Source organism: Electrona antarctica, assembly GCF_951216825.1.
Source record: "Electrona antarctica genome assembly, chromosome: 10".
Taxonomy (NCBI): domain Eukaryota; kingdom Metazoa; phylum Chordata; class Actinopteri; order Myctophiformes; family Myctophidae; genus Electrona; species Electrona antarctica.
This window is the reverse complement of record NC_136791.1, coordinates 4,523,775-4,546,478: the sequence shown is the minus strand read 5'-3', so window position 1 is coordinate 4,546,478 and position 22,704 is coordinate 4,523,775. Positions and strand designations below refer to the sequence as shown.

At 43.0% G+C, this 22,704-nt stretch overlaps 3 protein-coding genes across 3 annotated transcripts; all 3 read left to right on the top strand.

The window, feature by feature from the left end:
* Positions 1-1,622: 1,622 nt before the first annotated feature.
* Positions 1,623-10,412, top strand: memo1 (mediator of cell motility 1). Its single transcript, XM_079512819.1, has 9 exons — positions 1,623-2,218; positions 3,738-3,819; positions 4,358-4,426; positions 4,648-4,760; positions 5,504-5,615; positions 6,328-6,470; positions 6,828-6,904; positions 7,058-7,162; positions 7,766-10,412. The coding sequence occupies exons 1-9, from the start codon at positions 2,158-2,160 to the stop codon at positions 7,895-7,897; spliced, it is 894 nt and encodes a 297-aa protein (XP_079368945.1). The 5' UTR covers positions 1,623-2,157; the 3' UTR covers positions 7,898-10,412.
* A 3,318-nt stretch (positions 10,413-13,730) lies between these two features.
* On the top strand, positions 13,731-14,384 carry LOC306931223 (derlin-2-like; the record flags this gene model as incomplete). Its single annotated transcript, XM_079512506.1, has 1 exon — positions 13,731-14,384. The coding sequence occupies one exon, from the start codon at positions 13,731-13,733 to the stop codon at positions 14,382-14,384; it is 654 nt and encodes a 217-aa protein (XP_079368632.1).
* A 3,529-nt stretch (positions 14,385-17,913) lies between these two features.
* On the top strand, positions 17,914-18,630 carry LOC306931259 (phosducin-like protein 3; the record flags this gene model as incomplete). The annotated part of the gene is made up of 1 exon (XM_079512554.1): positions 17,914-18,630. One exon carries the CDS (start codon positions 17,914-17,916, stop codon positions 18,628-18,630), a length of 717 nt encoding a protein of 238 aa, XP_079368680.1.
* Positions 18,631-22,704: the final 4,074 nt, after the last annotated feature.

The window sequence follows — 22,704 nt, the reverse complement described above, 5'->3', positions numbered from 1 at the left end:
CCTTCATCTGGTAGTTTTCCAGTCTATCAAGTGTTATTCTGTATTTTAATATTATTTAAATATTTCTCTCAGCCACCTCTTTCACTCACACTCACACACACACACACACACACACACACACACACACACACACACACACACACACACACACACACACACACACACACAGTCACACACACACACATTATACATGAGATCTTAACTCTGTTTTTCTTCATGCCTTCACTTTCATCTGTTTACCCGATGATGTCCTTTTTCATTTTGATTCCAAATTAATAGCCATTCATTGCCAGTTCCTGTGTGTGCTGTACTGTCTGCATTCCCTATCACAAGACATGATGCCAGCAGCCCGTTTTCCCCTCATAGTCCACTTGCCAGAATGTGAACCCATGCATGTTAGAAATGTTAGAAATGTTGAGTATGGGTCCCCAGTAAAACCTGCTGGATGCTAACTTGCATATGTTTAAAAACGGCCATAGCCGTCATCACAAATGTCTGTGATGATGCACATTTGGGCAAGTGGCTATGGCTGTTTTTGTGCAAAACGAATGCTTGGAATGGATTCAGAATCATAAAAACCCCCTACTCAACATGTCCGGGTTGACAATGGGGCTCTATATGGGCTTGCAAATATAGACTATCACAGCAAATCGAGTTTGACCCCTAACAACCATACCAGGGTCAGCTGGCTGGCAGCTCTACATGCAGACTACCATTTGAACCAAACAGTGAATCATGTACACATATCACATGACAATGTGTTGTGATATTCCCTTTTCATTTGCTAAATACCCTCCACAAATGCACATTCAGTGGTTATAATAGATAATTCTAACGTTTTTCAAATTCAATACATATGTGGATTCCATAAATCATCAAGGAACCTTTTGGATGAAGAGCTTTTGTTATTATGTGCCTGACTGTGCTGTGTAGTGGAGACTGTGTGGAGTGTAGAGTAGTCCTGACTCCTGACTCCTGAGCCTTGCGTTTTCTGAAGTGTCTGTGTGTACTTTTATGATTAATTCCTGTTCTGTTCTTTGACTACCGGTATATAGAAGTGTCTATTTGTACGTCTCTAAATGTTTTGATGAATTGAACAAGGTGGACCCTCTTGTAAACAAGTGTAATGCTTAATTGGGTCGTCCACTCACAGTTAACAGTCTTTGTATTGAGTTTGTGCTTGAAATGTACTGTAATTCTGCAAACTGTTAATACATATTTCAATCAATCAATCAATACTCTTGATTGATTCCCGCATAACTTCCGAGTATGATGATGATGTCACGCGCATACCTTCTATAGATTTTTTAAATAATACATTATTATTACAATTTGTAATAACAATGTTTACAAAACATAACTAAAGAATTTCTCATTCTGACGTCATTCTCAGCCCTTAGCCAGTCGTAATCTCGCGTAGTTTGAAGTCAAACCCGATTTACACTAAAATCGTACGACGGTGCCTCGCGTCGAAAACCGCGGATCTGCAAGCTCACGGCGCCTCGCGTAGGCGACTCGTCGCGAGCTTGCAGATCGGCGGCGCGCGACACCGTCGTGCGACGGAGCGTAAAGTCAAGCATAGCCTAAACGAGAAAAGAAAAATCCATTGGATTTATGACAGTTCTTCTCGGTTCTATGTTGGACTGGAGGCTGATAGACTAACATCCCTCTCTTCTGTTTATTATTACTATTCCAACTACATGTGCTAGTGCTGACACCGCTCGATGTTGTCGACAATCTGACACACTACCAGTCCAGAGCTTTAGTTAGTTTTTGATCACACATTGCATCCTTTTCTCGAGCTGCCAGCTGAGGTGTCCACTGTACTGTCCAGCAGGAGAGAACCAGCAGCAGCAGCTATAACTTTGTTATTCCCCAGCCGGGTGACAACAACAACAACACATCGACGGGACGGTTGAACAGACAGCCTATAGTAGCAGATGCCAGCCAGCCAGCCAAGCTAGCAGCAGCAGCAGAAGCCTTTGTCTCTCTTCTGTATTCCTCTGATCCAGCAGCGTGTCAGCAGAGCACACAGCAGGCGTTTGTTTGTTTACCGTCTGTTGTTGATTTTTATGTTTTTCTATTCTTTTTAGTTTTTTTCCCCCCACCTGACAAAAGATTTTAAAGTGAACCAAGATAGGCGGCTTGGGAACCAAGATGTCGAACCGAGTGGTGTGCAGAGAAGCAAGTCACGCCGGCAGCTGGTACTCTGCTTCGGGTAACTGTCACCAGAGAATCCCCAGCCGGACCCACGGCAACATCGATCTGTCTGTCTTATTGTTTATCACTGTTGATTCCCTAGTGGGTCTCAGAATATATAAGACTGTTTTCTTGTTCAATAAGAGCTTGATTCATGATCTGACAAGCTATGACAGTATCCAGCTAATGCTAACGAGTAGCTATAGCTGATATCGATGCATGAATTGTTTTGAGCTTATTCAGCACATTCTTCCCTGGGCTGGTGGTCGATGGGGGTGTTTTCAAAACAAACGCATATCTGCAATTTCCTTTATTTGTTGTAATAGCAAGCTGTTTGGTGTCAGGTGTCAGCGTGAACTTGCAAATCGCAAACTTGGCTAACCTTACTGAAACTTACTGGCCTGCTAACTGTCTAGATTTGGACAAACATTTCTAAACAAAGACAGCCTTCTCGCCATCGGAAACTGTCAAATGATTAATACGCCTTTTTTGCTGTCTTGTTGGTCACTGTCTCCACCGACTAGAAAGGCAGAATGTTTTCTTTCTGAACAAAGGACTGGGTAGGGCAGGGCAGCAAATTGAAGGTTCATATTGCACTGACGACCCCCTCCCCCATTTTACCAGCTAGCTGCTACTTCCCTTGTATTAAGCCCAGCAATCCTGCCTGTTTATCCCCACTAAGCCAGTCCCACTATAATGTCAATGATAACCCATGATACCCATCATGGTACTTAGGACATGTAAGTTATAGTTGAGTCAAACATTGGTCACTTAATTACATGTAGAATATCTGTATGTGTGGCTACTAAGCCTTTGTGCTTTTTTGCCTGCCATTATTAAAACAAAATGACAAAATCCCCCCAAAAAATCATCAAGATTGGAAGAGTCGTCACAGAAGATGCCATAATCACATTTATACCAATAAAGACCCTACATATAAACAGATTGATTGTGTTATCATCTGACAGGAGTACCACAGACGAAAAACAGTCTTAAGTCCAAATTTCATTCTGACCCCTCCACGAAAAGGCCTTGTTGTCCTGACCCCTTATCTATCATTTATACATTATGGATAAATGGTGTGGACTTAGACTGTTTTTCGTCTGTGGCATTCTCAAACTCTTGTATTTGGGTGTCACAAATAACTTGTGCATATTTTCCTGGCTCCAAGAGCTTGGTGAGGGCAGTGATAATAATAGTTATACTTGTCACAATTTTGGGCATTTTGACACTGTTGTGTGAGTAAGTATAAACTCCGACATCCCATTACACTCCGACTACATGGCTTCACCTGCGGTTAGGGTACCTAATAAATGATGAAGATGAATGTCATGGCCCATGTAAATAAGGTTACAAGGTTACAAGACTTGCACAGTCCAAAAAAAGAAAAAGGGCAGTAGCTCTAAGAAGTGCTTACAAATGTTCATTTAGTGTAAATGAGTATAAAGTATGTGTATAAAGTGTCTGGTTTATTACTGCATATATTGTTTGGTTTGTGTCCAGAATGGGGAATAAATCTAAAATATGTCTCTTGCCAGGATCCCAGCTGAATCTACAATTGGAAGGCTGGCTGTCCCAAGCACAGTCCTCTATCAGACCGGCTCGAGCCATCATAGCACCGTAAGCATATATAGCATACATTCTGAAAAGGGAGAACAACATCCCCACGTATCACATACTAGGATGGACTAATTGATTTAACCCATTTTGGCCTGAGATCAGATTCTAAAAATGTCTTCTACATCCTGACAGTTTTCTGAAAAAGCTATGTTTCTATGTCGGTCGTTCTTCGATTTAAAAAAAATAGCAGACCTACAAGCTCGTAGCGCGCCACTCGGTGGCGCGCTATGAGCTTGTAGATCTGCTATTTTTCAATAGCTAAAGCATAACATAATGCTAACACCAAAAGGGGTTAGCATCCCTATTTTGGGCATGTCATAGCTGAGAAGTTTAAAAAATTGTAAAAAATAAACGACTATATATACATACATAGTGTATGTATGTGTATATATGTTGTATTGTGCAATAGTATATAAGATAACGGTGGAAAGTTGTTAATCGATATATATAAACACACACATATTAGAATAATTGCAAAACATGATAATGGATAGTTGCATCCATACCCTGATCTAATTGGATATGTTCTTGTGTTCAGGCATGCTGGATATACATACTGTGGCGCTTGTGCAGCACATGCCTATAAGCAAGTTGACCCATCGATTACGTGAGTTATTTACAGTTTATTTATTTTATTACATTCAACATCTTGTGGGTAATGAGAAGAATATTTGATCTTATAATGTGCTCACTCTATGTAGGTGGGGTATTATAGTCTTGTTTGTAGGATTGAACAATTGGATCTTAGATGGTAGTATTGCAGTGTTGGTGGTATTACGTACTTTTTGGGAGAAAGTGTGAATGAGCGTAAGCCTTGTTGTCCTGCAGTCGTAGGGTTTTCATTCTGGGACCCTCACACCACGTGCCCCTCTCCCGCTGTGCCCTCTCCCCTGCAGAGGTCTATAGAACACCCCTCTACGACCTGAGGATTGACCAGAAGGGTATTCATGGCTTTTCTTCTATAAATTGCGGTGTTCTTCTCTCTCAAGCTTGTGTTGTATGTGGTTGCGCATTGTTGTGCGCCGAAAACAGCCGATCTTACAAGCTCACAACACGCCCACGCTGCATGTGATGTGTTGTTGTTGAGTTTGTAGATCTGTTGTTTTTGGTGCGTGGCACCAGCGCGCAACTAAATATAAATCAGGCGTCACACTTACTTGGACTGTAGTTCATAATGTCTTTGTATTCCTGCTTTGATCAGAAGCTTCATTGTTGAAGATTAATTTAAGAATTAACAGGGGAATGTGAGGAAAAGGCAAACGGAAACATAAACTTGATTTATACTCTAGCTTGTTCTCAGTTTATGATGATAATTTGTTTTGGATTCATTAGAAATGTTGTTTCTGGTCATTTCAATTAATTGGATTATAGGGGGAAAGCACAAGCATTGGTAACTTGGTAAGTAGAAATGAAGTTTATTGAGTGTGGTTTCTCTCATCTAGAGAGGATTTAGATGCATTAGATATGCTTGCTTTGTTATACAGATCTCAAGCAGCATTGGGAGATGAAATTAATTGAAATAACCTCTAGGGCCAGACATCTGCCTGAGATGTTAGAATAAAGACCTGTGTGAAGTTTAGTGCTGCAACGCAATTCTGTACATACTCAGCTTTAAAGTTACATCATGAATTCATGATTATGTTGAGAGTGTAGACACATTGAAACAAAGGGTCTTCTCTTGCAGTTTACGCTGACCTCTGGAAAACTGGGATGTTTGAGCGGATGAGCCTGCAGACGGACGAAGATGAGCACAGCATTGAAATGCACTTGCCTTACACTGCTAAAGCCATGGAGAGGTAAGACGTGAACGATTGGAAGATATTCAGTTATGTGCTTCACTATTTGCGTCCCTCTTCTTCGGTTATGCCAAAATCACGTTTGTGCAGTCAGTGACACACGGCAAGGGTTGAATGCATAATTGATACAGCCTTCTGTCCGGTTGGCAAAAAGCTAAATGCAATTTCCTTGTTGTAGCTCTGATGGCATCAGGTGGCAGCACATTTGTGATATTGAATTAACAAGAAACATCAGTGTAATGTAGGTACTGTAGTGGTAATAGGTGTTCTATGAGAGGTGGGATATTTACACCAGTGTCATCTTTATAATCCAAATCTGTTGACAGTGTGTGGAGGTTTTCAAATTAAGTTTCACAGATGGATGATCTGTGAGAAAAAAATCAGGTGCCGTGTTACACCGGGGCTCCACCGGGCGCGTCAGCGTCGCGTCTCCGGCACCGTCAGGGAATGTTCCCTTTTAATCAATGAAGGGTGGCTCCACTGCCCGCGTTGCGTGACATTAACGCGTGCATTCAAATTGAACTGGTGCGTTTTTTGACGCACGCGACGGAGACGCAACGCGTCCGGTGGAGCCCTGGCTTTACAGGGTCTGATGGCTGCTGATTTCTATTGTTTTCCTTTGTAACCTGATGTCTGACTATATTTTGACAGTGAAGAGCTGTTATAAAATCCAGGTTGTATCATACAGTGTTACATTGATTTCCATTTACAGCCATAAAGATGAATTTAGCATTGTCCCTGTGCTGGTGGGAGCCCTGAGCGAGTCCAAGGAACAGGAGTATGGGAAGCTGCTCAGCAAGTACCTGGCAGACCCTTCCAACCTCTTCATCATCTCATCTGACTTCTGCCATTGGGGTAGATATTGAGAACAGTTAACCCATTTTGACCTGAGATCAGATTCTAAAAATGTCGTCTTCATCCTGACAGTTTTCTGAAAAAGCTGTTTCTATGTCAGTCGTTCTTCGAATTTTCAAAAATAGCAGACCTACAAGCTCGTAGCCCGCCACTTGGTGGCACGCTACCATTGTTAAAATCCACACATTTGACAGTGGAGAATTGCTTGAAAAGGGAGACTAACATTTCCTGTCTTGGATATATGGTGTGATGTAAAATGTAGTTTGAAATCACTATCATCCTTTGGGCCTTAATAAATTATACAATTTCTGTGTCCAGATATCCGCCGCCAACCCCTTATTTTCTTTTTCTTTGAAGGTCAGCGGTTCCGCTACACATACTACGATGAATCCCAAGGGGAGATCTACCGCTCTATTGAGCACCTTGACAAAATGGTACGTCTGTTACCACATCTGTTCAATTGACAAACAATTTTATTCAAAAATGCATGACAACTAGCATTTGTAAACAAACAATGCGTATGTATGACTACGTTCATGTTCAAATGCTTCATCCTCTCACTCATTGTTTCCTCTCTGCTTGTGAAGGGGATGGGCATCATAGAACAACTGGATCCCATGTCCTTTACAAACTACTTGAAGAAATATCACAATACCATCTGTGGGCGTCACCCCATTGGAGTGCTGCTACATGTGAGTTCTGTGAAGTAAAACCAATTAACTGGGGAACCACCCACCCAATGTGTATTGATTTGACATAATAGCAAAATGGCTGCCGTGTGAATATAGGGGAAAAAAAGTGGAATGTCCGCACACGATATATCTGCTCCCCGTCTTTTTTATTACAACCTATAAATACAACAATGTTTCGCCCCTCCGGGCTTTCTCAAGTGCTTGAGACAAGCAAGTCAACTTGAGAAAGCCCGGAGGGGGCGAAACGTTGTTGTATTTATAGGTTGTAATAAAAAAGACGGGGAGCAGTTATATCGTGTGCGGACATTCCACTTTTTTCTTCATTCAGTCATTTCTTGGGTCCAGCACCGTATTCTGAAACTGGGATGTGCATATCGTTTTCCTGCTTTACATATGCTGTGTGAATATGGTCAGTAAAGAAGGGTTGATGGTGGTTAGTGTGGGGAAAATGAGCACTTGTAGATTACAGGAATATCAAATATCACTTCCTATAAAGTGGAAGGGAGTCAAGCCTCTGTAAGTAATCTGTGTATGTGTGTGTATATACACAAGCATGCATATGTGTTGTGAATGTATGACCAAATGTCTATATGATCTCTGCAGGCCGTGGCCGAGCTGAGGAAGAACGGGTTAGAAATGAACTTCTCGTTCCTGAACTATGCCCAGTCGAGTGAGTGCAGGAACTGGCAGGACAGCTCTGTGAGTTATGCTGCCGGGGCGCTCATCGTTCATTGAGGTCAGCCTTCCCAGGAGCCACTGCAGCACCTCCAGCACCCCCACCCTTATTACTATCTATCGCCATACCTTGACCCAGAACCCCCCCCCCCGCCCCCCTAACTACACCCCACTATCTGCAGGAAGGACCTAGACACTTAAAGCCAATGCAGTCTCCTTTCTCCCTCAACGCCCCTGCCTTTGAAGTGTGATACAGAGCTTTCCGTTGAAATGGTTTTTTGCGTGAAGTGCAGATTGAGATTGAGCAGGAGCAATGGTCGGAGAGGAGATAGGAGTGCTTATTATTTTGACTCGGGAGCAAATGTGGAGTGGAAAAGTCTTACTTGGGGGGGATTTTGCGAGGACTGTAGTTGTCCTTTCTTCAGTCGTTTTTGTTTTCCTTAAAGTTGTAATGTAATCTTTACATTTGCACCCTTTGCGACCTGTGCTCATGTAAATTGCCTCAGATAAGATAAGATAAGGAGAATATAAGAATCTCCCCATGGGGAATTTTCATCTTCATAAGGAATGATAAATAATACAACTGCAGATTTAAATGGAAATTAAATCAGAATATCTAAATGTTGCCAGATGAAAATGAAATGAGTGTTTTGACTGTCTGCTTCAAGTTATATGCTACTACAATTGAGAATAGTATAAGGTAGCTTATACCACCTTTCAACATATGCCTACAATTATAGATTCTAACAAAGGGCTGCACCCAACAAAGTTCACTAACCCCCCTGCTGTAAAATACCAAAAAAACTTTATTATAATTATTATCATAATAGTCTGTTTAAATATCTTTTATTCCTATTTTGTTCCCTTTATTTCTCTCTTATTTTGTCGTTTTATTAGAGATACATATTTACGAGCAATGTGGTGGTGCAGTTGTCCTTCATGCTCCCAAGTTATTAATAGAGTTTGCCCTGTGGTTGGGTTGGAGCAACACTGCACACACATTGAACTGAGATTCTAGTAGCAACTGAATAGATGTTTCATTATGGTCGTACTGCAGTAGTGAGTGCTACGGAAAGGTAATCCTTTCTGAAAATTATTCAGGAAGTTTAAGCCGATGTAGACACGTTTAGCCTCTACCCATAGACTGCCACTTTGATTCTGCTTGATTTTCCACACAGGAAACCTGTTCTAGGGTCCTTCAGACCCGTCTAAAGCATTGTGTTCGGAAGTATCTCTCCAATCATAGAACTAGATTAAATCCACAGATTGAATTCCACATGTGGTTTAAATTAAGATGATCATGTTTGTAATTTGCAGCCGTGTTGGTTAAACCGACCTCAAGTTTAGGGTGCCAAAGGTACTTGGAAAATACTATTTCATTGAGTAAAATAGACAGTCATTCACGTAATTCGTATTTTGCAATGATTTCCATGTTCTACACCCCTAAACCCCTTTCAAGTGTTTCATTGTAATTCACTGTCTATAAAAGTCAGCTATGATTCCTCTGCATTACTGAGGCAATATGTAGAAACTATTAATAGTAGGAATATTTAGACTATGAAATGGCAATTGCTTATTACAAACATTGAATTGGAACCTTTTTGTCAGTATTTTTATGTTGTCTGTGTAATGCTGCTGTGTAAAAATACCTCAAATGTCAGCTATATCTGTGCGGAGGAAATTAATCAGACTCAAAGTGGCAGTATAAATGTAGCCGTTTTTTTGGACACGATTTAATTGGAGGCATGCAAAGCACAATGCATGCCCTCCTACATTCGACCTTCAATTAAGACTTGTTACAATGTTACTGACCGATGCGTTAGCTGCTGAAGTCCAGCGTTATTTTGTTCAGGTGAGAGAGCCGTTTCTGTCCTTTCTAAACCCTTACAGCTGGGTTTGAGCGTACAGTACCGTGAGTGGCAACACTTGACATTTACCCATCTGTTTCAGCAAAGTGGGCACAAAGAACAAAGCGAGGAATCCCCTGATTCACTTGGATCTTCAGAGTAAAGTTAAGGGAGGCTAGTGAAGCATGACACACTGTGCTATTGTGCCTTGGATCGCTGTTGCACATTGAACTTTTTTTGTTTTGTTTTGAGGTTTCTTTTTAGAATGTATATCTCAGTTAATATAATGTCACCCACTCACATCGCCTCCACGTTGTGCCCAGCAATGTCTCTTCAAGCGCCGCTGTAGGAGCGCGTGGCCTGTCCCCATCCGTTGGTACAAAATGGCACCAACTGTTATCTCTTTATTCCAGCTGGGAGTGGTGTTCTGCTATCATCCACCTCGACTCATTCTTAATGTAGAGAGACAAAGGCTGAACCTCAATACTGTTCATTTTTTCTGTTCATGGTCCTTTGTTTTACTATCAGATTTCTTTGTTTTTGTATTTTTCTTGCATAGAGAATAGGAATTCACACGTCACAAACCTATAAAAATATATACTACTTAAATACTCCCACAAAGGAGTTTTTTTAATCTCAGGTTCCACTGACAAGAGCATCCCAAGATGCTCTCCGGATAAAGACCTCGGATTCATGTTACAAAAACAGTAAAAATCTACTGAAAAGCAGGTCTTCTCTGGTGTCTTATTCCTTTTTTTTTGTTGTTATTTGTAATCTTGCAAATAGATCTTGTAATCTTGAATGACTGTCCCTGAATTGTCATACCATCTTAAGTTAGTTTTCTCTGTTCATTATTTTCAATTGAGAAATGTCCTAATTTATTTTTAATCCAGTGCATAATTATATGGTAAAGAAAATGTTGATGCAGCTATACCTGTAACTAATAGCTTTGCCTTTGGCCAGCAGAGGGAGCCGGATGAGTGGTAGAGGGATTAAAAAAAAGATATTGTTTACCATTATAGAAATGGTATTATGCTGTTTGCATAATATTCAGTAGTGATCCAGTTCAGTTCAAGTTATATAAATTACCATTTCTAGGGTCAGTAAAAAGATCCATAAACCCTATAGCGTTCCTATTCTGAGCATGTCACAATGGGTGAGTATTTAGCCAAAAATATCAGATCTACAATCTCAGTCACAACATAACTCAATGTGTTATGAGCTTGTAGATTTTCCATGTTCATTATTTGACATACAACGAAGAATAGGCTTTGGGGTTTAAAGGGATATTTCACTTTCAAATAAAAATAAAGAATTATATAATTATATATATAATAATTATAGTATCACGGCCCACTCACGTATTAGAAGAACATTCTAATGTGATATTGCCATTACGTTTTATCTATTTTTTTTTTCTTTTCTTTTTTTGAACGTGAAATATCTCTTAAGTAATATCTCTTATCTCTAAGTAGTTAACCTTTGTGGCTCTACTGAAAAATATGTACCATAGGAAAAAAAAAAGATTGATGGGTTAAAAGTTAAAATATAGGTTAAAACCTTGTCTCCACTCATCCGAGAGGTTTCCAGCACCACCTACAGGTTAAATGCTGGAGAATACCCCAGCATTTAACCTGTAGGTGGTTCACACCTAACCTGACTCCGCCAGATGGGGCAGCAGAGAGTACACTGGGTTCGCTAGACAGTGTGAGTACAGAATGTGCTCCAGCTGATTGGCTGAGCACGGAATGTGATGTATGACGATAAGAGCGCCGCTCACTTCACACAAGTGTGATTTTCTTTTTAACTAAAACATTTACTGTGCACCCCAGTTGTTTTTTTGTCGTTTAAAAGGTAAATCACTACCGTATATTCCAAGTAATTGCTAGTGTTTCTTCAGTTTTAATAGATAATACCAGCTTAAATGTTATGTATAGTGTTCAAGTTCATTTTTGTTTCACCACTTCAAGTTTCACTTGTGTATCCTCTATGAGTTCTCTCTCCTGACTGGATAAAATTGGTATCCCAACCTGAAAATGTATTCTCGGTTTACTAAAGAGCTGGAGAGGCGGTCGGGGAGACCCCTGTTACTGAAGAAGAACTCTATTCTATCAATGATTACTTTCAGAGAGTCTGGTAACGACATGGTTTCATGTGAACCAGACATCATGTGGCCAGTATGACGTCAGTCACCAATGATGTATGACTCCAAACCATGAAACCATGCCCGAATGCACATGGTTTCATCCTAATGCTAGTCTGACTGCCATTGATGTGTACTTCATTGGCCTACTGGCACCATGCACAAGACATGTTAGGCCTGACTCACACCTTTCGATCTAGCATACAACATTGATGCATGCTAGATGTAAAGAAAGGGTTTGTTTACATCTTGCCCCAATGCATTTCCAATGGAAGTCACATGGTTTGACACATTTGTGTTGTACGGCTTTCGGCTGTGTTTCGACTGCCCCCCACCCCCTCATACAACACAAATGTTGTGTCAAACCATGTGACTCCCATTGGAAATGCATTGTGAGCTTGCATCAGTCAATAAGTCTCATGCATCAGCTATACATCAATCTGTTGTGAAGGTGTGAGTCAGGCCTTACACTGATTGGTCCATCAGTTTGCAAGATGATCCCTGCTCTGGATCGATGTACAGTACGTAAGAGGTTACATCAAAAAGCGATCTCACTGACAGTGTCAATGACATCACTGTCTCTGACATCACATAAGCCAGGCGACTGGCCAATCAGGCTAAGAAATAGTCTTCGACTATTTAAGGCACAGAACAGGTACGAGTATATCGGAAACTTAACTAAAGTCCTCGAGGAAGCCAAGAGAGACCGAAACTTTCAATTGTCGAAGAGCCATCACCGCCTAACAGAGTACAACGGAGAACGGACAGTCTCAAAACATCCAAAGTGGGCCAGCTTTGTTAATCTAAAATACTTGGTGATCTAAAAAAAATGCTATTGCCGGCAATCTGTACACTTTAGCTACAAATATTAACCAAATTGCCGTAAACAATGAAGGATCCACGGGACTTTCAGATTCTGTCCCGCATTGCTGCTGGTTCTACGTCGTTTCTCTCTGGATTTATGGACGACTGGCGTGCCAATGATATGAGAGTGTCTATGTTCAAGATCATGTCAAGTTGGTTGGTGTTTAGTCTTATTGCAATTCACCTTGCATGGACAGTCTATGGAAACACAGTGAAACACCTGTATACCGGTCAAGGTACTGGACATAATGGACCCACACCTGGTACTGTAGTAACTGCACCTGGTGCTGCAGTAACTGCACCTGGTGCTGCAGTAACTGCACCTGCTATAAAAAGAGGGGGGGGATGGTCTGTCTCAGTGGATCCATGTTCATTTAGGCAAAGCACAGCTGGAGGACCTCCTCTCGACTGTATCCTCGTGTAACAGTGAGACCGGGGCAATCTACAACAGATGACAAAATGTGATGTTTTAATTTTCCAAGTTTCATGATGATACTGTATTGTAGACTAAATGTGCAGCCCTGCTACAATACATATTGTATTTGTTGTTTTTTCCTGAGTTACTGAAATGTGCCTTCAAGATTCTGGGTAGGCTTAATAGGCTTAATAATGAAGGACCGTGGGTCAAGAGAGGAAGGAAGATGCACCTATGTTGAAGATTGCACCAATCTCATCACTTTCTACTCACATATATTGATGACATCAGTCCAGTCCTTCACAAATATGGAGCAACGGTTGGACGATGGATCTGAGAACAGCCTGTGGACAGACGAACAAGGACACAAACATTTTGGGGACAGAAATACGCAGACATATAAGTGCACTAACGTTCTTCTAGATGGCTCACCCCCCCTTAGGAGGAATGATGTAAGCGGAGATGTCACTGACATCACTGCCATTGACATCACATAAGCCTCTCTTGAGCATCACATAAGCCAGTTGACCATCTGAAGAGCTTGTCTTTCACACCCCGATTAGCAAAATTATTAAAACCCCCGACGTCTTGACAAAGTGCCTTCCTTTCCTACCCCATTGCACAATGGCATACCGGGCTTTAAGGCAGGAATACTCTCAGATGCCGGTTGTAACTCGGGCGTACATAACCGCATGTGTCCTCACAACAGCTGCTGTGCAACTAGAGCTGGTCACCCCTTTTCAACTCTACTTTAACCCGAACTTGATTCTCCGAAAGTACCAGATCTGGCGGCTAATAACGAACTTTTTGTTTTTTGGTCCTGTTGGCTTCAGCTTCCTTCTCAATATGCTGTTCCTGTATCAGCACTGTCGTTGGCTGGAGGAGGGGTCTTTCAGGGGCCGCACTGCTGATTTTGTGTTTATGTTCCTCTTCGCTGGGCTCCTGATGACTATATTTTGCCTCTTCGTAAGTCTACTCTTTCTGGGACAGGCCTTCACGATGATGCTGGTATACGTGTGGAGTCGACGGAACCCCCATGTCCACATGAACTTCTTCGGCCTCTTCAACTTCCAGGCACCCTTCTTGCCTTGGGTGCTGCTGGGGTTCTCCGTGCTGCTAGGCAACAACGCCATTATAGATCTGTTAGGTATCGCTGTTGGTCACGTGTACTACTTCCTGGAGGATGTGTTCCCCAACCAGCCAGGTGGCGGCAGGTGGCTGAAGACGCCTTCTATTGTAAAGAGGCTGTTTGACACTCCAGAGGAAGATGGCAACTAAACAACCCTCTTCCTGTGGAACACCCTCGAGGATGTTCCTGGCGGGAGGCTGTGCCTTAGGGGGTTACAAAGGCCCTCTTCCCCTACCGGACATTGTCCTGGGGGGAGGCTGTGCCTTAGGGGGTTACAAAGGCCCTCTTCCCCTACCGGACATTGTCCTGGCGGGAGGCTGTGCCTTAGGGGGTTACAAAGGCCCTCTTCCCCTACCGGACATTGTCCTGGCGGGAGGCTGTGCCTTAGGGGGTTACAAAGGCCCTCTTCCCCTACCGGCCATTGTCCTGGCGGGAGGCTGTGCCTTAGGGGGTTACAAAGGCCCTCTTCCCCTACCGGCCATTGTCCTGGCGGGAGGCTGTGCCTTAGGGGGTTACAAAGGCCCTCTTCCCCTACCGGCCATTGTCCTGGCGGGAGGCTGTGCCTTAGGGGGTTACAAAGGCCCTCTTCCCCTACCGGCCATTGCTGAAGGACTAAACATGGTCTGTTTCTGTCATTCTGGAAAATGACAAAATGATCAGAAACTATTCATGATGCCAGATTATTGTCACAACAGCAGAGAACGATAGCCCAGTGACCTTGCATTGTGAACCTGAAATTTGATTAAATCGCAGCAAGAAAATATTTGACAATTGTAAAATGAGAGTAAATGTTAACTGTTATGTGAATGAATTCAGATTGCCGTTTCTTTTTCTTTCTTTTTTTCCCCCATTTGATTACCAATCTAAAACATGACAACCATCTCATAATTATGAAAGAGCCCTGAAAGTGTCAGTGGCAGGATGACATTTGTATTCACTGCCCCTCCCAGAACCGCAATTAACTGTTACAGTATTTTCTTGCCATCTTACCAATGAGAACACAGCTGCTCATCCAGGGGGGTTGGCTGATCAAACAGCCTACATTACAACAGTGGTTCCCAAACTTTTTCATGTCAAGGACCCCCAAATTGACTCGAATTAGCCCCACGGACCCCCATTTGAAAATATTTGCCAGGGACCCCCGTAAGAGAAGATTTTTACGACTCTAGCAGTGATTCTCAACCAGTTTAATTTCAAGGACCCCCCAGTTTGACATGCATTAGTCTACGGATCCCCATTTAATGGCATTTCTATCTCTGGGACCCCAATTCATATTGTAAAATCAATGTTATTTTAACTCTGAGAGTGTACAAATGGAACCAAATGGACCCGTTAGGGTCCATTTGGTTCCATTTGTACACTCTCTGAGTTATAGACCCATAAGGGTCCATTTGGTTCCTATCTCTAATTGAGCTAGGTACCCTCTGGAACTCCCTCAAGTACCCCCAGGGGTCCCCGGACCCCACTTTGGGAACCCATGGCCTATATTACAACATGGATAGGAAGATGGAATCTTAGTAAAGCTATAGTGCTACAACATCCACCACAATCCGGACGTCAAATCAAAACAGGCATACCTAAACAACATCATCGGCGACACTTAAGATGGAACAGCGAGGTCAGCTCTCTGAAGCAGGTCTGCGGGTAGTGCCAGGGTGGGTGCCCAATCAGTGAAAAGAACGATCCTATCCGAACTGAGGGGATCTGACATTTGTGATCCAGATCACACAACGTATGCTCGTATGCTCTGACGGGGCGTGCAGACGCATCACTCACACGGGCCGTCTATCCTGAGTCGGACCTGTTTAACACAGCTGACTGTTTGACACAGTCAGCTGCTAGAAAATACTTTCTGGAAGTACTTTCTAAAATACTACCTGCCTATAGTCTCCAGAGTCCAGGCCCACCAGAAGAAATGGCAGACAGAGGTGTCCGAACTCGGGTCGACAGAAGGGTCCGAACTCCGGTCGGGACCACACGCATGATCGTAGACCCTCAGGGCAGTATTATGCGTGTCTTAAGTACCAGGTCTCATGACTTAACTTAAGCCATTTTGGGCGGGAACCCCTTTTGGTGTTAGCATTACGTTATGCTTTAGCTATTGAACAATAGCAGATCTACAAGCTCATAGCGCGCCACTGAGTGGCGCGCTACGAGCTTGTAGGTCTGCTATTTTTGAAATATCGAAGAACGACTGACATAGAAACATAGCTTTTTCAGAAAACTGTCATGATGTAGAAGACATTTTTAGAATCTGATCTCAGGTCAAAATGGGTTAAGACCTGGAGGCGTGGTCAATGCTGTTTGGCCACTCAGAATAGCCAAATGGCATTGATCACGCCTCCAGTTCTTAAGTTAAGTAATAAGACCTGGTACTTAAGACACACATAATACTGCCCTCAGTCACCCCGAGCACAGATCAGAGTAGGGCAGTCTGGAGCCGTGTGGATCTCCATATTTGGATCAGACTGACATCATATTTTTGATGATGCAATATTTGAGGCAGCTCTGCATAAACGCTTTCAACACTTAGTGAGGGCCATTAGCGTGAGATCAAAGACGAATAGGTAGAAAGCGAACTTATAAAAACCTTATATGGTTAGGTTCTTTCTGTCGGTGAGAAAGTAGGCAAGACACAGAAACCAAGGGCTAGTTCCAACTGCTAAAGAGCAAGGGAAACAGCGGTTGCTAGTGCAAACGAAATGGCATTGAGGGCACCAGCATCAGAGACCGGGAGGCTCATTCTTGGATTCCGCAAATGGTATTACAACCTATGTGGCTTCAATAAGCTTGGTTTGTTGCGCGATGACACCATGAATGAAGATGATGATGTGAAGGAGGCGCTGCGGAGGCTTCCGGAGAACGTGTACAATGACAGGACCTTCCGGTTCAAGAGAGCCCTGGACCTCTCCATGAGGCACCACATCTTGCCCAAAGACCAGAGGACAACATATGAGGAGGATGTCCATTATCTGACACCATACCTGGAGGAGGTTATTCGTGAAAGGAAAGAGAGAGAGGAGCATGATAAGAAATAAAATATATGCTGTGACCTTTGTTTGGTATACAAATATCTATCTTTCTATAAGTAGTACGTCTGTAATCCACGTAACTCGAGAACCGTTCGCCCCACCAACTTCAAATTCGACACACGCGTTCCACGCCACCACAAGGAGTCCTGTGCCCGGTATCGAGTCGGTCGGATATAGCGTTGTCCAGGACCGGCACAAAGGCCTCTATCCGGGCTCTGGAACTGGTCACCGCTATATCTCCATATATGGAGCTGGCCTGTTCTGACATCTGCATAGACTCCATATTTGGGCATGCCTAACAAATATATGGGCATAAAAGGGACACATGATAACTGGGTGGGGAATGCATTTCCAACTTGCATCGTTCCATTGGGCACTGGCCCGTTAGTATAATATAATAACCAATATAATAAATTGTAACTCATTAAAAAAATAAAAAAGAACAAACCATCAAATGTTGGAGAGGCGTCTCCTAGTTGTGGGGCCCATCTGTGGGTTATGCCTGAATATAGAGATGACTGTTGTCATCCTGACATCATAGTTTGGCCTTCAAATATCTGATACTGTAAGCCGCTGAGGGTCCAGCACTATTAAAAAGGTGCAAACGGGTAACAAGAGAAGGATTAAAAAATATTCAGTTGTCACAATGCAGGACCCCAATGAGGACACAGAGTGGAATGATATTCTGCGGAAGAAGGGCATTCTTCCTCCCAAAGAAATCCCCAAAGATGACGAAGAGGAGGAGGAGTTGGCTCTCCAACAGCAGCGGTCTGTGAAAAGCTATGAAAGCATGACACCTGATGAGCTGGACGAGAACGAGGACGAGTTCGATGAAGAGGACGAGGCTGCCATCGAGATGTACAGGCAGAAGCGCCTCGCCGAATGGAAGGCGACCGAGGTGAAGAATGTGTTCGGGGAGCTGGGCGAGATCTCTGGACAGGACTACGTCAAGGAGGTCAGCCAGGCTGGTGCCGGCGTTTGGGTCGTGCTCCACCTCTACAGACAGGGCATTCCCCTGTGCACCCTGATCAACCAGCACCTCCGCACGCTGGCCACCAAGTTCCCCCAGACCAAGTTCCTCAAGTCCATCTCCAGTACCTGTATCCCCAACTATCCTGACCACAACCTGCCCACTATCTTCGTCTACTTTGAGGGAACGCTGAAGGGGCAGTACGTCGGACCGCTTGTCTTCGGTGGCATGAACCCAAAGGCTGAGGATTTGGAGTGGCGGTTATCGCGGAGCGGAGCTGTGAAAACGGACCTGGAGGAGAACCCCAGGAAGCCACTCCACGACATACTCATGTCCTCAATCAGATCGTCACTCCCCACGCGGAAAGACAGCGACTCGGACGACGAAGACTAGACTGGCAGCACAAAACTCATGCCCTATATCCAGATTGGGATCTGATTGTTTTTTTATCTGTGCAGCAAAAAAAATCACACTTGTGTGAAGTGAAGGGTGCTCTTATCATCATACATCACATTTCGTGTGCAGACGATCAAACGCTCAAACGGACAGACACAAAGCTGCATGAAGATTTAACCACATTCCTGGGAGGTTTTAAATGTTATTCAAGGCTATGAAAGCATGCCACTTGCCTCTAGCCACTATAGGATATGACACTTTCCAAAATATCACTAGCAGCTCAACACATAATTATGTATATTAATATATCAATAACATTATGTACTGTTAGTGGCATACAGTAAAACGTTATTATGGAAGACATTCTGTATGAATACCTCTGTTGCTGATGCACACTGCACTGCGACTAGTGATATATGGCATGATGGATGACATTACAGATCTCCATACTTCCATAGTTGCTGCTTTGTTGTTGTCTGCACTGTTTTCATTAATGTAGGCTGAAGCCCGATTTAAATTTCATCGTACAATTCTGGTGTCGCTCACTCAAAATAGCAGACCTACAAGTCCATTTCTTTTAGTTCTGTGTCTCTATAATACTGTATCAGTACCCACCTGTGGGTAGACCTTTTTTCTCTTTTTGAGGGGCGCTAGCCCCTCCCGTGTCCAGCTTTTGGTGTACCGGTATATGTGTACAACCTTTGTCCTACACAAACATTAAATTCCCATTGACAATGAATGGACAATTTTATGTCATAGTGTCTATTTTACGTCATGATGATGTATGATGATAAAAGCGCCCCTCACTTCACACGGGTGTGATTTTTTTACTGCATTTTTATTTAAAAGTTAAATAACTAAAATGTTACTATATATATGCTGAAGAGATGTTGAAGCTCTCTCTGATTTATCTGATAACGCAAAGCCCAAACAAAAGCAAGACATGCCAAGACAATGGATTAAATATTAGATTCAAACTTAAATATTAGATTCAAACTACCCCTACTGGTGAAGGAATATTTTGTATTACACTACACTACAGTACACACTTATATGTGACCAAACTTGACACACAGTCATAGGAGGCCTTCGCCATGTTGAAACGGGCCTCCAGATCCCTAAGGGGTTACACAGTAAGTCATTGGATGTTTTTGTATTTTCGTTTTTTCACGTCATATGAAAGCAGGGAATCATAGCTTCAAATTGACATGGTTGTTGTTGAGTTTGACCCACCTATTTTGGAGATATGGCTTATAGAGTAATGTCTTACAGAAAACAGCGAGTTGAGAAAACAGGCTTGAAAGGTTCACTTCTGTGGTCTATAACATTACATCTAGCTACATGTTTAAGCATTTATTTCATATTTACATCATTACATGTCAATTTCAGCTCTGACATTTATGCTCTAGTATGTAAAGAGTCTGCCTGTGCTATTAACTCATTTTGGATTAAAAAATATCAGTTTTCCTCCTCTCCTGAACTGTTAGTCTTGCCGCCATGACTGTCTCTGTATCAACAAGAGTCACATATTATGCCACACTATTATGTAAGGAAGGACAAGTTGGACCTCAAGGTTCAAATAGCTTTAAAAACACAAAAAAATAGAAATGCACTCTGACGAGCTGCCAACTTGCGCACACAAGTTGGCCATGAATTGCCTACTTGTGCGCGAGCAGAGCGCGCAACTTACCTCAACCAAGTCATTGAAACATCTGAGTTATATGTCTATATAAATCCCGTTCCAGATATCCACTACAACGGGTTCTAAATGTCCCATAGGTTTGAAACTTAAATTGGTTACGTCATCCACATATGTATATTACATATTGTGTATTTTTGGTGGCCCTCTCGGCCAATTAGGGATTGGCTGATGACGTAACTATGTATGTTTATGTAAAAAGGGTGTTTTGTACGAGTAAGAGTTTTGTACAGGATCTCCTCACTGGTCAGTAGGATGCAAGTGTTTGGTCCGACGTACTAACAGTCCAAATACACTGAGGATTCTAGCAGGAGCACTCGTACTAACAGTCCAAATACACTGAGGATTCTAGCAGGAGCACTCGTACTAACAGTCCAAATACACTGAGGATTCTAACAGGAGCACTCGCCCAATGTAACTTCGACTATGCATGCACCTCATGCTACCATAGTATGACAAAGGCCTTAAAAACAAGGCTTCAGACATCCCGAAACAAACTGACCGTCAGGCTACTGCTTGGCCTCAGACCTTCTCATTTAACCCTGTCCCCTGCTCAATGGGCCTGGTCTACAAGATACTCTACAAGTTACAACACAACACCCAATGTGGTCTGTCAAACTACTTCAACACTAAAGACGGCCACAAACACAACACAAGAGGGAGCTCTACAAATCAAATCCAACCCATCTTTGGCTCAAACAAGGGGTTAAGGTTAATTCGTTGTACTGCTATGCCACCTAAATGTGGAATGCCCTACCAAGTACAACAGTCATAAAAGCATGTGAATCCTTACTCTCCTTCAAAACCGCTCTTAAAGGGCACTTGCAATTCGGAACTGGCCCCTGCAAAAAGTCCAAGCCTATATCACCAATAATGATTCTCTCTAAAACAAATCCAATCCAGGAGGTGAAATGTGCGAGTCTGCCAGAAGATGGCAGTGCTTCCTAAACTAGCCTAGCGTGTGTGGCTATAGGCAGTCCATGCACAGCGTGAACGTACTGTAGCAACATGAACAAAGGTCAATCAGGAGAGCACAGTTGATCAGGATCAGCGTCAACACGTAAATATCTCCAGGGACTGGTTCCAAGTGCCTACTGTTGCTACTTAGAGCCAGGTTTTGGAGGGGAAAGGGCTTAAGTCCCACTTCCACCTCCGAAAAATGAATTCAGAAGCTCCTGGGATTTCCCTCTGACCTTTCTACCCCCTCAGCCCTGCCAGAGGGATTACTGAAATATAAGGGGGGTAGAAAGATATATATATATATATATATATAAACACACACACACACACACACACACACACACACACACACACACACACACACACACACACACACACACACACACACACACACACACACACACACACACACACACACACACACACACACGCACGCACACACGTGTACGTCTCTAAATGTTTTGATGAATTGAACATGGTGGACCCTGTTGTAAACAAGTGTAATGCTTAATTGGGTCGTCCACTCACAGTTAACAGCCTTTGTATTGAGTTTGTGCTTGAAATGTACTGTAATTCTGCAAACTGTTAATAAATCTTTCAATCAAAAACACACACACACACACACACACACACACACACACACACACACACACACACACACACACACACACACACACACACACACACACACACACACACACACACAACTGTGCACATCTACTACGCTCAAAGAGAAATAGGACAGGCTTATTTTTAGGTAAAGGTAACTTCTTCATTCGAATTAACCTTCCACTGTGTAGGTATTCTAATGTACTGACAAATGCTTGTTTGTTTAACGTTTTAGTTGGACAGGAATCCTTTTCGCTACTTTTCAGACCTGCACACATTTTATTGGCTCGTGTGGGATTTTGGGCAGGAAACCAGAGCTAATGCTCGTCTCCCACTTCAAACGGATGCCAGGAGCCCTTAAATGTCATGGGTTGGTTGGGGAGGTGGGAGGTTGTGGGGTGCAGGCAGGGAGGAGGAGTGAGTGAGGAGGTGGGTATAGGTTCCATCTTGCTCCATCTTGCATGGGGAGAGAGAGGGAGAAAATCCTCCTGGAAATGCTCCAGACCAGTGAGGTCTTATGATCTGCTTATCAGTGAATTGTGAAGGTGACTGTACCTACCTACTAGGCTGCTAAGGCGGAACAGATGTTACTATAGATAGACTGTGCCAGTCTGTGTCAGTTACAGCCAGGGTCAGCCTACGTGGGACCCCTGCAAGTTGAGGAATATTCTATACTCTTCAAAACTCAGTGCAGATGTTCTTAGATTGGAAACACAATGCACCGCGGGGGTCCTGCAGCACATCTTCTTAACTCGACTGGATCCCGCGGGTTTGGAGGTTTCACGGTGTCAGTTCAATTTCTT